The sequence below is a fragment of the Populus euphratica genome, unplaced genomic scaffold (genome assembly GCF_000495115.2).
Source record: "Populus euphratica unplaced genomic scaffold, PopEup_1.0 scaffold195.1, whole genome shotgun sequence".
NCBI classification, from domain to species: Eukaryota; Viridiplantae; Streptophyta; class Magnoliopsida; order Malpighiales; family Salicaceae; genus Populus; species Populus euphratica.
Window position 1 is genome coordinate 344,836 of NW_011500076.1, and position 15,617 is coordinate 360,452.

Consider the following 15,617-nt stretch of genomic DNA (forward strand, 5'->3'; position numbering starts at 1 on the left):
AGAAGGGTGCCCAATTCTACGGAAACGGTACGGGAAGGAGGAGATGGGTGAAGATTGGCAAAAGATTTCTCACATCCCAAACATTTATTTTCGTTAGAACCTGCTTTGAGTGTATTATTATTATTATTATTTGCTTTGAGTGTATTAATTATATGACCATATCTATGTACGGAGGGTTGGATTTGCCAAATTGGATGATGACATTAACCAGATTACAGGCGCTTGCTCTGCATGGTTGTCCAAAGCTGGTGGTCTTGCCTTTGGGAAGATTGCCCAAGCTTGAACGCCTGGTATTGAGCTCGTTGAAGGTGAGAAGGCTGGATGCTGGATTTTTAGGTATAGAAAAAGATGAGAAGGCCAGTAGTAATGAAGGAGAAATTGCAAGTGTCACTGCTTTCCCCAAATTAAAAGAACTTCGGATTTGGAATCTGGAAGAAGTAGAAGAGTGGGATGGGATTGAAAGGAGAGTGGGAGAAGAAGATGCCAACACCACTTCAATAATATCCATTATGCCACAACTTCGAGTGTCGATGATTGCTAATTGCCCGTTGTTGAGAGCACTACCAGACTATGTTTTGGCAGCGCCTCTACAGGAATTGATCATAGAAGGGTGCCCAATTCTAAGGAAACGTTACGGGAAGGAGGAGATGGGTGAAGATTGGCAAAAGATTTCTCACATCCCAATCATTTATTTTCATGATAGTATATTTTAGAAACGCAGAACTCTTTAGAACTGCTTTGAGTGTATTATTATTATTATTATTATTTGCTTTGAGTGTATTAATTATTTGCTTTGGTGTTTGCTAAGGTTGAGTGTAAATAATATGTAATTCATATGTTTATATTTAAAGAATAGTTAAGACCAGCTGCAAGAGGTAATTTTTTATTTAATTATTGAATTAGACTTAAATTTTACATGTTAAAAAGTTAATTTAAGATGAAATTATCTCTTGCTCACGTGAAGCTTATTCCTTACGTGAATTCTCCAAATGCCACTCTAAAAAAATTGCCTTTGAAATTTCAGACCATATTTTAGATTTTCTCCTTGATAATTTTGGATTTTAATTTTATTATTTTTTATTAATTGTTTTCTAGCTATTTACCGATATTAAGGGTATTTAGACCTATCTTTTCATATTTTACGATACCTTTTTTAATAATTAAAACTACATATTTTTACAACTTTGATATGTTTATATACTTTGTTTCAAGTAGAATGCATGTTTTAAAAAGCATAAGTTTTGAACAAATATTAATAGCATGAGAGTGTTGTTATGATTGTTTTTAAAAATATTTTTTACTTATAAACATATTAAAATAATAAAAAATACTAAAAAAATATTAATTTAAAATAAATTAAATTAAATTAAAATTAAAATTTTTAAAAAGAGTTTTTGAAATGTAAAAACAAATTGTACTTGATAAATTAAATTCTCTAACTCAGAATTGCAGTTGAAGCTTCAATCGAAGTTTGATTTTAGAATTGATTTTATTTCATCCAAAACTCATGATTTTTATGGGATATACTAAAGTTTCTAGACAAATAACTAAAAATTACTTTGGTTGTGTTTTCAAATAACTTTTTATTTCACTTTATTCTAAAAAAACATTGGCCAAATTCAATGAGATTTTATGCATGCAGCTATTAAATTGACTCTTGATAACTTTATATTAATTTTAAAAGTATATTTATTTTAAATTTAATAGCAATTGCTGGATAAATAATATTTTCAAGTAATATGCTTTCTCTTTAGTGTAGTCCAAGCGCCACTTAGCGCTTGTATTGTTTATATTTTTAATATAATTATAAGTATTAGTATTAAAAATATAATTATTTATTTTGTTAATATTATTTGTTAATATAAGTAATATTAAAAGTATTAATATATTTTTTAGTCTAATTAATAGTATTAGTAGTACAAATATTATTATTTTTTTAATATTATTTTTAGTCTAATTAATAGTATTAATCTAAAAAATATTATTATTGTTGTTGTTATAAATAATATTATGTGTATATTAATACTAAAAATGTTATCAGTTGTATTATAAAATATTATTATTTTTATTAAAATTTGTTAGAGAATATTTTATTGTAATTAATATTATTAATAAAATAATTGATGAATTTGAAAGAAAATTTTATATCATTTACCAATTTTATCAAATGTATTGTAATAATAATTTTATCAAATTATACTTATTTTTACATTTAGTTTCATTTAAAAATTAAATACAAATTATTAGCTGCAAGACTCAAAAATAACTTTGGATCCTATCAAATACATGACCCAAATAACCTTGGATTTTGCACGGCTTGGTCCAAGACTAGACTTGAATCTAGTCACGACAAGATCCAAATATAATTAGGTTCTGTTTGGAGAGGATCCAAATAGGCTTGGGTCCTCCACCTAATTTTATTTTGAAAATTAAAGGTGAGCCCACGCCCGTAGCACAAGCTATCTAATTAATTTATAATTATTTCTCACATGCTCTCTTTGTCTAAAACTTATACCTTTATAACATGAAGCCTTATTTAGAGGCATCATCTAACAATCAAAAGGTCTATCTGACTTTAAACAAGCCAATGATCTTGATGCTTTCTCCTCCATTCATTTGCAATTTTCATCATCAATCACTTTAAAGACTATATGTGTAAAAATATTATTTAAAAATAAATATTTTTTATTTTTAAAAATATAATTTATTTATATAAAAGACAAAAACAAAACCATAAATATACTAGAAAACCTTTTTGAAAATTGTACTTGTAACAAAAAAATCAATATTATTTTAAAAATTAATATTTAAATTGTATTTTTTTTATTGTAATTGAACTTACACAACAATTTAATCTTGAAAGTTGCTAACTTAACTCTTTACTTAATTTAAATTTTAAATTAAATTATGTGAAATATTATTTTTGTATAACCTTATCAATTAAATAGATTAAAAAATAAATTTCAGATTAACCATAGTTAACTAATTTACAATTTAGAATATATTTATTTGGTTAAATTAATTTTTTATATTTTATTATATAATAAAAAATACAAAAATCGACTTACAACCAATTCAATGCTGAAAAATAAAATTTAATAAAATTTAAATATTAAATGATGATTAAAAAAATACAAAAAAAAAAGCTCAAAGAACAAATTAAAAAGGAGCCTAAGATTCTGTTTATTTTTGTATTTTAAAAGTTTTTATTTTTATTTTAAATTAATAATTTTTTAATATTTTTAGATCATTTTAATGTAAGGATGTTAAAAATATTTTTAAAAAATAAAAAAAATATTATTTTAATACTTTTCCAAATAAAAATATTTTAAAAATTAATTATAATTATATTCTCAAATTTCTTTTTTTTTGAGTGGTTATGCATGATTTGACTTCTGAATAAAAAATTTTTTTGAGTGGTTATGCTTGATTTGACTTCTTAATAAAATATTATCGTATTGAGACATTTATTTATCTAAAAGGGAGTGAATGGCATCTTTTCTTTAAAAACAATTGTAAAGAAAAAAAATACATAAACAACATATCATTTATTTTATAAAATATAATATTGTTTCCATCGTAAACCCGTGACCTTTAACTATTAAAAAGCATGCGATAACTAATTAAGTTACAAAATAAAAACGTTATTAAATAAGTAAAAAATATATCAATCTAAACCAGTCCTACCTTATTTAGTTGTTTTTGTTAATAATATAGTAGTATTTAATCACTAGAAATTGACTTTAAACCAACCAAGACACCTCGTGTTAAATATAAAAATCTTCCGGGGTCAGTGTGAATGCATCCATTTTTTTCCCTTTTTTGGCTCATAGGTTATTTCTAGTATAATATTGATTTTTTTGAGAATTTCATCTCCTTTGATAAAATGCAAGCAGACCCCCATCGTTCAAGTGCGCACGGGACCCAAATCCTCCTTCGAGAATCGTTGTGTTTTCTTCCCCTTGGAACCCATTAAAACATGGGACCCAAAAGTATTTAGATTGCCCAATTCACCAAGTCGTAATGAGGGAACACAAGCCCAAGCTGAGTACTCTGGGCTTTTTGACAGCGAAGTTGATGAGCGAAGGGATATCTGGTACTTCAAGATTAGTTTTTATAAAAAATTCTAGAAGTTAACAAGCTAATTCATTTTATTTAATATTATTATTATATCCACGATGATCAATTATGCTCACTTTTATTTATTTTTTTTCCTTCTAATTATTATGATCAAAATCCATTTTTGTAGGACATATAACCTCACCAACACGAGTTCTCTACCCGCACTCTTCAATGAGGTGCATATGGTGTTTCTTCAGTGCAGCGAAGCATTGACTAATAAGGACTGACTGAATTTCAGTGCAGCTAAATTCGTATATGTTTTTCATTATTATATTACCTTGTATGTATATGTATATTGAACAATATAATTATTGAATTTATCAAAATACAATCATAATTCATGAAAAATAAACTCAAGATGTCATTCTTTGCGAGCTTGAAAATCGAACCTTTATTGGAGGTCGCGACGGCACATGGTGGAACAGTGATGATGCATGCCGGGCATGAACGGAGCACTGCAATTCTTAGATAGAAAATGGATGAAGCTGAAGAAAATACTCGCAGCCTACAGAAGATGCGATGTTCCTTCCTGAAAACTCCTTGCTTTTGTCTCAATCAAGTGGTTCGACGTCGCGACATTGCCCTTTAGATCAAAGAAGCATGTGAAAAAGTGGATGATAATGCCAAGGCGAGAGATATGTATGGCTTTGATCTGTACAGAGCCACTGATGAACTCCAGCGACTAACAACTACCTCCTTTGTTGATGAATCAAGCGTGATTGTTCGAGATGGTGAAAAGAGAAATGTTGTAAGCAAGTTGCTGGCTAAAAGTATTCAAGAAGCACGGGACGTGGATGTCATCTCTCTAGTAGGGCTGGGCGGAATTGGAAAAACAACTCTCGCCCAACTAGCTTTTAATGATTCTGAGGTTACGGCTCATTTTGAGAAAAAGATACAGGTGTGTGTTTCAGATCCATTTGATGAGGTTAGAATAGCCAAAGCTATCCTTGAGCAGCTTGAAGGCAGACCAACGAATCTGGTTGAATTGCAATCCCTTTTGCAAGGGGTTTCTGAATCCATTAAGGGAAAGAGGTTCCTTCTTGTCCTTGATGATGTATGGACAGAAAATCGTGGACAATGGGAAAAACTGAAACCATCTCTCACAGGCTGTGCACGAGGAAGCAGAGTTCTAATGACCACTCGTAAGGATGATGTGGCATCGATGATGGGAAGTACTGACCACCGGATCAACATTAAGGAATTGTCCAACGAGATATGCAGGTCAATATTCAATCATGTGGCATTCCAGGAAAGAAGCGAAGATGAGCGCGAAAGATTGACAGATATCGGCGATAAAATTGCAAACAAGTGCAAGGGCTTGCCTCTAGCAGCCAAGGTATTAGGAGGTCTAATGCAGTCTAAAAAAACAAGACAAGAGTGGGAACGTGTTTTATCTAGCGAACTATGGAGGCCAGATGAGGTTGATAGAGATCAGGTTGAAAGACGAATATTTATACCTTTGCTTTTGAGTTACTATGATTTACCTTCTGTGGTAAGACGATGTTTCTTGTATTGTGCCATGTTTCCAAAAGACTACGAGATGGGAAAATATGAATTGGTGAAGATGTGGATGGCTCAAGGTTACCTCAAGGAGACAAATTGAGGCATCTCCGGATTTATGGTTCAGGTGTGGCCTTCATACCAAAGGGAATAGAGAGGATAACATGTCTTCGAACATTAGATAGGTTTACTGTGTGTGGTGGTGGTGGTGGTGAGAATGAAAGGAAAGCAGCTAATCTAAGAGAATTGAAAAACTAAAATCACATTGGAGGGAGTCTACAGAATCTAGGAGGAGGTAAAGAAGATGCGAGTGACACTGCCGAAGCACAACTCAAGAATAAGAAGCGCCTGCTTCGTTTGGAATTGGCTTTCATCATGGAGAAAACAGAGTTTCCAGAGCATGAAGGCTCTTTAATTGAAGCTTTACAGCCTCCGTCAGACTTGGAATATCTAACCATAACTAGGTACGGAGGGGTGGATTTGCCAAATTGGATGATGACATTAACCAGATTGCAGGTGCTTACACTCGGTCTTTGTACAAACGTGGAGGTCTTGCCTCCGTTGGGAAGATTGCCCAACCTTGAAAGCCTGGTGTTGAGGTCGGTGAAGGTGAGAAGGCTGGATGCTGGATTTTTAGGTATAGAAAAAGCTGAGAATGCCAGTATTAATGAAGGAGATATTGCAAAGGTCACTGCTTTCCCCAAATTAAAAAAACTTTTGATGGGGAAGGAATTGAAAGGAGAGTGGGAGAAGAAGATGCCAACACAACTTCAATAATATCCATTATGCCACAACTTCGAGTGTTGATGATTGATACCTGCCTGTTGCTGAGAGCACTGCCAGACTATGTTTTTGCAGCGCCTCTACAGGGATTGAGCATAGGTGGTTGCCCAATTCTAAGGAAACGTTACGGGAAGGAGGAGATGGGTGAAGATTGGCAAAAGATTTCTCACATCCCAAACATTGATATTATATAATAGTTAAGACGCCACTACGTACGGAAGTCTGTAGGGCCGCAGGAAGAGGTATGTTTCATATACCTTTTTACTGTATATTGTTGACTTTGAATTTTAATTCCTAGTTACCATTTATTCTATCAAATACAGCTGTGATATAATTACTTCTCACATCCTCTCTCTCAAAATATATAAAATAATATGTAATTCATATGTTTATATTTAAAGAATAGTTAAGACCGGCAGGGACAGGGAATTTTTTATTTAATTATTGAATTAGACATAAATTGTACATGTTAAAAAATTAATCTAAGATGAAATTATCTCTTACTTACGTGAAGCTTATTCTTTACTTGAATTCTCCAAATGCCACTCTAAAAAAATTAGTCTAGCAGTGTTAATTCTTAACGATAAAAGATTTAACCAAACCTATTTTAACAAATCTATTTTGGGCTCTCCATTTTTGTCATTCAGAAAATGGAATAGTCATTTTAACTCTGAAGGTCAATGTTTTTTATTCTTAACTTTGTTTTTGATTTACTAATTCTTCTTTTGTTAACCAAATCATTTTACCATTACAAATGTTTTTGATTTGGTCCTGCGTTGTGATTTACTTCTTTGATTGTATTAATTATTTATTATTGAAGTAAGAAGAAAGGAATTGAATTTAGAATGCTAAGTAAGCCATGGTGGCAGCTGAGGCACAGAGGCAGTCATATTAATACATTAGAACTATAATTTGTTGCTGCCCTTGGAAGGTATTAGTGTCACTTTCAATGCATGAAATAATTTATTGCTGGAGGAGGAGCTGCTGTTTAATACCGAGGCACATTGGAATTTTAAAAAATGTTTTTAATTTTATCTAAAGATATATTAAAATATTTTCTTAGATTTTTTTATTTTTTATATTAATACATTAAAACTATGAAAAAAACAATAAAAAAATATTAATCTCATGTTTCTTTAAGCCAAACGCACTTTTAAAATACATCAAAACACAATTTCAAAAGTAAAATTAAGAAACATGAGATTAATATTAAGAAAAAAAAAGAGTAAAATTAAGAAGGTTTATGAACCTTATCATTCCCAAGGTTGTGTTGTGCATTTATTACTATACTGTCAGTCATATTATATATTTCTCTCAGACTAATAATTTTTTATTTAATTTATTTGAATAACTTGATAGGAAATATGATGGATAATTATTAAATTAATTAATCCTAAAAATAACAATAAAATTATTTTTATGTTACATAATGGCAATGGTCAAAACTTCTCTTTTAAATTAGTTTAGAATTTGAGTCAATAAATTATTAAACTTGGAGAGAGACTTGAATGTAATTCTTAAAATTTATTTTTTATATTTTCATCGAGAACAACTAACATGATTTTAGTATTTTTTTTAAATTATTCATTATAATATTAGTGTATTTGAAATTATAGTTACGGTTGTTTTTCAAAATAATTTTTATTTTAAAACATATTAAAATAATATTTTTTATTCTTTAAAAATTATTTTTAACATAACATATCAAAATAATTTGAAAACATAAAAAATATATTAATTTGAAGCAAAAAAATAAAATATTTTCAAATTATTTATTATTATAATGTTAGTAATATCATATATCTCTTCAGACTAATATATTTATATATTTAAATTATTTGAATAACTTGATAGAAAATGTCATGAACAATTATTAAATTAATTAATTTTAAAATTTTCATTAATTAATTGTAAAATTAACAATATAATTATTTTTATGTTGCATAATGGCAATTGTCAAAACTTCTTTTTTAAATTAGTTTAGAATTTGAGTCGACAAATTATTAAACTCAGAGAGACTTTAATGTAACTCTCAAGATTTATTTTTTATTTTTTCATCTAGGACAAACATGGTTTTAATATTTTTTTAAATTATTTATTATTAAGTTGGCGTGTTTAAAAGTATAGTTACGATTGTTTTTTAAAGTAATTTTCAATTCAAAATATATTAAAATAATATTTTTGTTTTTTTAAATTATTTTTAACATAACATATCAAAATAATTTAAAAACATAAAAATATATTAATTTAAAGTAAAAAAATAAAAAATAAAATTAATTTTTTTTAAAAGCACTTGCTAAACAAAATGTAAAACACTTTAAAGTTAATCTAACAATTTAAATCATGATAAAATAAAATAAAATAAAATAAAAGAGAAATCATACGATGCTTATATGTGTATTTTTTTTTAATGATCTCAATACATATTCAAAAAATAAAAAAATTAGTTTAAAATTAAAAAAAAATCTTTTAAAAATATAACTAAAGCATGAAAAAAAATAAAAGATTTATATTGCAGAAAGTTATGCACAAAAGCTGGAAAAAGTCCAATCAAGCTATAGAAAAACCAGATTTTGATTTTGCATTACTAAAATGTTGCAGAAAGTTAAAACTTAAAAGTGCGTGTTAACTGTGTAAAGGGAATTTATAATTATGTTTAAATGAAATTTTTGAATAAATTGCATACCTGCCACTAACTTTACTTGCTTTTGTCATTTTAATTTCTTTTCTTTCGATTCAACCTTCACCTAAAAAAAAAATGTAATTAGACTTTAATTTCAGTTTAATTATTTTAAAAAATATTTAGGAATTAAATTAAATTTAAAAAAAATTTCATTGCCCAAATCCACAATAAAATATAAAAGAATAATAATAATTTAATAAACAGCAAAAAAGTCACACATTTTGGCTTTAAATTTAAGATTTAAGATTTATATTTTTAAGAAATTCAACATAGCATACTCAATGGCTAGAAGCTTGGTAGCCAAGTTCATATGATGAGTTTTCGTTTACTATCAAGGATGATTTGGAGGTTTCGCTGTTGTTTTATAAATTTACGAGGGGTTTGATTGCTATTACAATGCGTCGAATTTTAGTCTATAATTTGTTGCTGCCATTGGAAGGTATTAGTCTCACTTCCAATGCATGAAATAATTTATTGCTGGAGGAGGAGCTGTTGTTTAATACCGAGGCACATTGTAATTTTAAAATATGTTTTTAATTTTATCTAAAGACGTATTAAAATATTTTCTTAGATTTTTTTATTTTTTATTTTTATATATTAAAACCATAAAAAAACATTAGAAAGGTATTAATTTAATATTTTTAAGCCAAATTCATTTTTAAAATACATCGAAACACAATTTTAAAGGTCAAATTAAAAAGGTTTATGGTCCTTATTAGCCCCACAGTTGTAATGTGCATTTATTATTATAATGTCAGTCATATCATATATTTTTTTCATACTAATATATCTATAGAATTTAAAAATTAATTTTTTATTTAAATTATTTGAATAATTTGATAGAAAATATCATAAACAATTATTAGATTAATTAATTCTAAAAATAACAATAAAATTATTTTTATGTTACATAGTAGCAATTGTCACTTGAATGTAACTATTAAGATTTATTTTTTATATTTTCATATAGAATAGCCAATATGGTTTTAGTAATTTTTTAATTTATTCATTAAAATGTAGCATGTTTGAAAGTATAATTATTATTGTTTTTCACAGTTATTTTTTTTTAATATATATTAAAATAATATTTTTTAAAAATTATTTTTGATATAATATATCAAAATAATTTAAAAATATATTACTTTAAAATAAAAAAATTAAATATTTTTAAAAGTATTTGCAAAACGGAATGTCAAACACTTTAGAGTTAATCTAACCATTCAAATCATGATAAAATAAAATAAAGTAAAGTCAAGCCATACATCTAATGATGCTCATATATGTATTTATTTTTTAATTATCCCAACACATATTTGAAAAATAAAAAAAAATTAGGTGAAAATTAAAAAAATTAAAATTATTTTAAAATATAATTAAACCATGAAAAAAAATTCACACGGCACCTATCACCAGCCACCTAGTACCATGGGCCAGCGCACCCATGGCCAGGCATGGAGCTCCTTTGAAAAGCAACATGTAGAATTTACGTGTAACAGAGGTAGACACTACTTAGGTACTAGCTATCATGCACTTTAATAAGTTCAATTATTAGTATTTTTAGCTGAAATATTGCTCAAAAGCTGGAAAAAGTGCAATTAAGCTATCGAAAAACCCTGATTTTGATTTTACAATACTAAAATGTTGCAAAAAGTTAAAAGTATGTGTTAACTGTGTAAACCAATGGAACTGTGTAAAGGGAACTCATGATTATGTTTAAATGAAATTTTTAAATAAATTGCATAACTGCCACTAACTTTACTGCTTTTGTCAATTTAATTTCTTTTCTTTCAATTCAACCTTCGCCCGAAAAAAGAAAATGTAATTAGGCTTTAATTTTAGTTTAATTGTTTTAGAAAAAGTTTGGGGATTAAATTTTTTTTTTCAATTTCATTGCTCAAATCCACCATAAAATATAAGAGAGTAATAATAATTTAATGTATGGTAAAAAAGTCACATGTTTTAGCTTTAAATTTAATATTAAAAATTTATATTTTTAAGAAATTCAACATAATATACTCAAGGGCTAGAAGCTTGGTGGCCAAGTTCATATCATGAGTTTTCGTTTATTGTCAAGGATGATTTGGAGGTTTCGAATTTGCAAGGAGTTTGATTGCGATTACAATGTGTCGAATTTTAATCCTTTTATATATGATATGGTGCTTCACCATGGTTTGTCCCAGGTACTGGTCTTATTTCAGGTTTTGTATTTGTTAGACTCGATGTTTTAATGTTGAGTGTTAAGGTTTACAGATTTCTTGATTTGTTAAACTGGATTTTGTGCGGATGTAGGGTGGTTCTCATGCTAAAACTTGCTTTACAAGTAGTGTTTGAGGCTTTTTCATTGTGTTAACATCGAATCTCGGATTGGATTTTGAGTTAATTGCTAGGCTGAAATCCTTTGTCTTTTGCTTGTGGCGTAAATATATGTATGGTGTCCATAGGATACGAGCTTGAAAAGTTTCCATTTGGTATTTCGCAATTGCATAAGCATATGTGAAGCTAGCTCATCCCACATCTCGCCGAGCCAAGTTTTTAACTGATTCCACTATGATGTCAAGGAAATGTTATGACACATACGTTAAAAACAATATGCATTAATTTTGTTGCTGGTAGACAGTGCCATATGCAATATTTTCTGTCTCTTATTAGAGCCTTCTTATCAAAATTGTGTTAATTCAACAATTCTCATTACATATCCCTGACCTGATTTTTTAAAAAAAGAATTCTTTTACCTTTTTTAGAGTGATTTTGGTTTATCTGGTTGCTGATTGCAGGTAAACATGGAAACAAAATACAGTTGGATAGTGAAACACATCTTTTCTTATACCCATTGGTTGGTACTTGGGGTTAGATTCTCTCTTAAAAAACCTTGGAAAGAGTTTAGGTTCTGGTATGATCTGTCACGTTCACACTAGAAGAAAAGAGTTGGATTAATTCGAGGAAATCATTAACATGAAGGACTAAAATACAACCGGAAAATAATAACTGATGATGCACATTTCTTGCTCATTAACATGAAGAAGAAAGGAAGGTGATGTAGTCCAGACAATACGAATACTTTCCTCCAGAAAATCTTGCTCATTTCTTGTCCTTTTCGCACCCATTTGCTCTCTTTCACAGACAAACCTCCCATTTAAAGGAGCTCCAATCATACAAACCAGCAATCCTTCCAAACTTTTTTCCATGACCAGCACATGCTACTGATACCAGATAAACATTAAATGAAGAGAAGAAATAGAGAAACAGATGAGAAGCAGGGATTTCAGTAGAATGCTATAATCAATTTCAGGAATTTCAGTAGAATGCGATAATCTTTCAGTAGAATTCTCCACACCAACCGTGTTATTAAGTGAAGACCATGAATTCAAAACTATGATATCAGAATCAAGATAGATAGCACCTGAACAACCCAACAAGAAAAAAAAAAAAAGAAACAAGTTACCAAAAACATAGATTCTAAACATAAGAAATGGCGCGATTGAATCACTACATTACATAGTTTAACGATGATCATCAGGAATATAAAATAAAAATTCTTCTCAACTCGAGCGAAGAGGGTATTAACTAATACATGGTTTCTAGTTCAAGAGCCAGCATCAAAATTACTAGATTATGAGATTTATTTTAAACACCTCAATGTGATGGTACCATGTCCTATATGAGATTCACGCAGGAACCAGCAAGATGTTGTGTCATTCTAGTCATACATATGATTGACATTCCAGAAGGGGGAGATATTTTCGAGAAGCGAGCTAATTACTCGTAGAGAGCAGCAAGGTGAACCGGTTCAATATAGTGAAAACATGTCTGTCACCACTGAAACCAAACTGGAGTGAAAATATGGGTTTTATACATAGCCTTATCACCTCTAGTAAACCACGGGTCTCGCAGCAAAGGATGCGGGTTCAAGAAAACAAAATCACTATTTATGAAGCCAATCACCCCACCCTTCTCTTAAAGATTACAACTTTTTACTTATCTTTAACAACGAAGCATCTTCAATAATCTTAAAAGTTTTCTGTTAATTTCCTCATCAACAAGAATATCTTCACTGCCAAACTTATAATCCTCCACATTAATCCTCAACTAAAACCATCGTAATAATAATAATAAAAAAAAACATCCTAATATCCTATCAATTTTTTATTCAAATACCTTATAATGGACCTAGTTACATGATCCATGTAATACCCAGAAGTAAAAATTGAGGGACTTTTCGTTTCTTATTCTTCCATGTTTTTTTTTTGTCTTACATTTTCGTGATCTTCTTCTTTTCCTTGTTCTCTAATAGTGTCTTCTTCAACGATTTCAACGACCTTACACGCTTAAATTTAAGGTAGTATAAATCGAGTTTCTAAAAATTTTGAGTTTTTTTATTTAAAATAAATTTTATTTTATTAATTTTAAATTTTTTTAATATACTGATATCAAAAATATTTTTAAAAAATAAAAAATTTATTTTAATGTATTTCCAAACAAAACATTTTAAATCACCATTGCTACCACAATTTCTTATCTTGAGTTTCAAATGAGAGAGGACGTTGTATTCATACTAAAAAAATTTTTTTTTGTTGTTTAGAATTTTTAAATTAATTTTCTTTTTAAAAATGATAATTATATTACTTGTTTTTATAATTTTAATGTATTAATATGAAAAATAAAAAATAAAAAATATTATTATTTTAATATATTTTAAATAAAAAAACTTTATACGTCCCTTGTAGACTTAGGGTTTTTTTAAATAAATAATTTAATAAAAATACTATTATTTTCTTTTTAAAAAAATAATTAAACTTCTAAACTTTGATCCCTTTTCGAGTGTGTTTGTCTATACAGTTATTGTAGGATCCATAAAAAAAAGTAAAAATACATTTTCAGGAGAAGCATCTTGTCCGTGCTTTGCTGGTACTGTTTACTTTTGTTAAGTAAAACAGTGTAGAATGAATTAATTTACTCTACATGAACATGTAAACAGTAAAAAAATCTGATTTTTTTAATTATATTTTATTCAAAAAGTTAGTATTTAAAGAAATTTTTTAAAGTGGTTCAAAGCTTTCATTCAGCCCAATGTGAAGAGGCCCAACCAACCGTCATGAAAGCCCCATAGTCTCTTCTCCGCCACCACCAGGCCATGCCATTTATATAAGCAAACGAATATGCTGCGAAGAGCTTAGGCCTGAAAAGGGGGAAAAGGGAGAAAAGTTGACACTGCTTTGTCTCCTAAATAGACACCGGATGACTATCACACCCTTGTTATGGTATCTGATTCAGCAAAAAGGAGGGCATTATGGTAATTGGAACAACTTGAATCGAGAATCTGAACCGTTGTCTTCCTCCACAGAGATGCACACGCTATTGATAACTCGGCCAACTCGGTCGATTACTTGATGTAATTAATTATATATATCTTTTTATTTATGTACGTGTGTCTGGATTAGTTTTTGTATATTATAATTAATTTTATAATTTATTAAACATCTTAAAAATTTAATAAGTATGTAAGATATCATAAATTTAATAAGTATGTAAGACATCATAAAAATAATAGGCATGCATAATAAAATTTAAACTTAAATGCAAAAAAAAGAAATAATTTCCTCCCATCCCCGGACCAATACCTTAAATGAATTATAGCCTTATTTTGAATCACCAGCTTGAAATGACTTGCGACATACCACTATTCCACTGGTAAGGAAAAGAGATCTCATCAAAGTCACCAAGCAACTCTTTTTTTAGACAATAGTGGAGATTTTATTAAAAATTTTGGCTAAAATGAGAATAGCCTAATAAAAAAAAAGCAGAAACAGAGAAGATAAAATAAAGAAGACATAAAAGCACGGTATCTACTCTATAACAGGAAGAAAATTAATAGCATTCATATCTATTGTCATGGTTAATTGAGTATTAAAACAAATTATCAAGAAAACTAATATCATCAAGAATAAAGAGTTCAAAATTTTTGTTAAAATTCAAAAAAATGGTGAAATATCCTATTTTGGGATAATGTCAAAGATTTCATTAAATTTAAAAAAGTGGTGAAACTTCAAATCGTCAGGGATTAACATCAATGTTTTATTAAAATTCAAGAAATTATAAAATCTACTGTTTTTAGGTCTTTAGGGATTAATGTAAATCAAATAAAAAATTAAAAAATTAATTAAATCTCCTATTTTAAAGATTGAAGATGACAATATTCTTGTTAAATTTTTTTTATTGATAAAAGTCAAGATTATTTATATATATATATATATTAATGCTAGTGCTATGCTATGAAATCTTTAATTTTTAGGGATTAATGTTATAATTTTTATAAAATATCATCTAAAAAAGTATTTTTTTTGAAAAAAAAACGAGGAATGTATTAATAAGATAAAAAATAGTTTCAATTTGATGGATATCTGTTTTATTTTAATTTCAAAGCATTGTTTTTTTTATTTCTTTTCAATAAAGAAAATAGAACAAAAAAGTTATATTGTTTTGTAGAATAATCAAAGAACATATGAAAAAAATTATATTTTATCTCTTCGCT

At 28.3% G+C, this 15,617-nt stretch overlaps 1 protein-coding gene across 5 annotated transcripts in view; it reads left to right on the plus strand.

The window, feature by feature from the left end:
* The window catches only part of LOC105108665 (putative disease resistance protein RGA4), a 38,420-nt gene that overhangs the window by 18,934 nt on the left and 3,869 nt on the right, over positions 1-15,617 (plus strand). Inside the window, exons 5-6 of one of the 5 annotated variants that reach the window (XM_011003071.1) lie at positions 6,494-6,647; positions 11,863-12,032. In XM_011003071.1, coding sequence (XP_011001373.1) covers positions 6,494-6,599 — 106 coding nt within the window. In that variant the 3' untranslated portion in view covers positions 6,600-6,647; positions 11,863-12,032. Of the gene's footprint in view, positions 1-767; positions 820-6,493; positions 6,648-6,970; positions 7,032-11,862; positions 12,033-15,617 lie in introns of those variants that run through there. The other 4 variants (XM_011003070.1, XM_011003066.1, XM_011003069.1 and 1 more) reach the window with 4 other exon arrangements.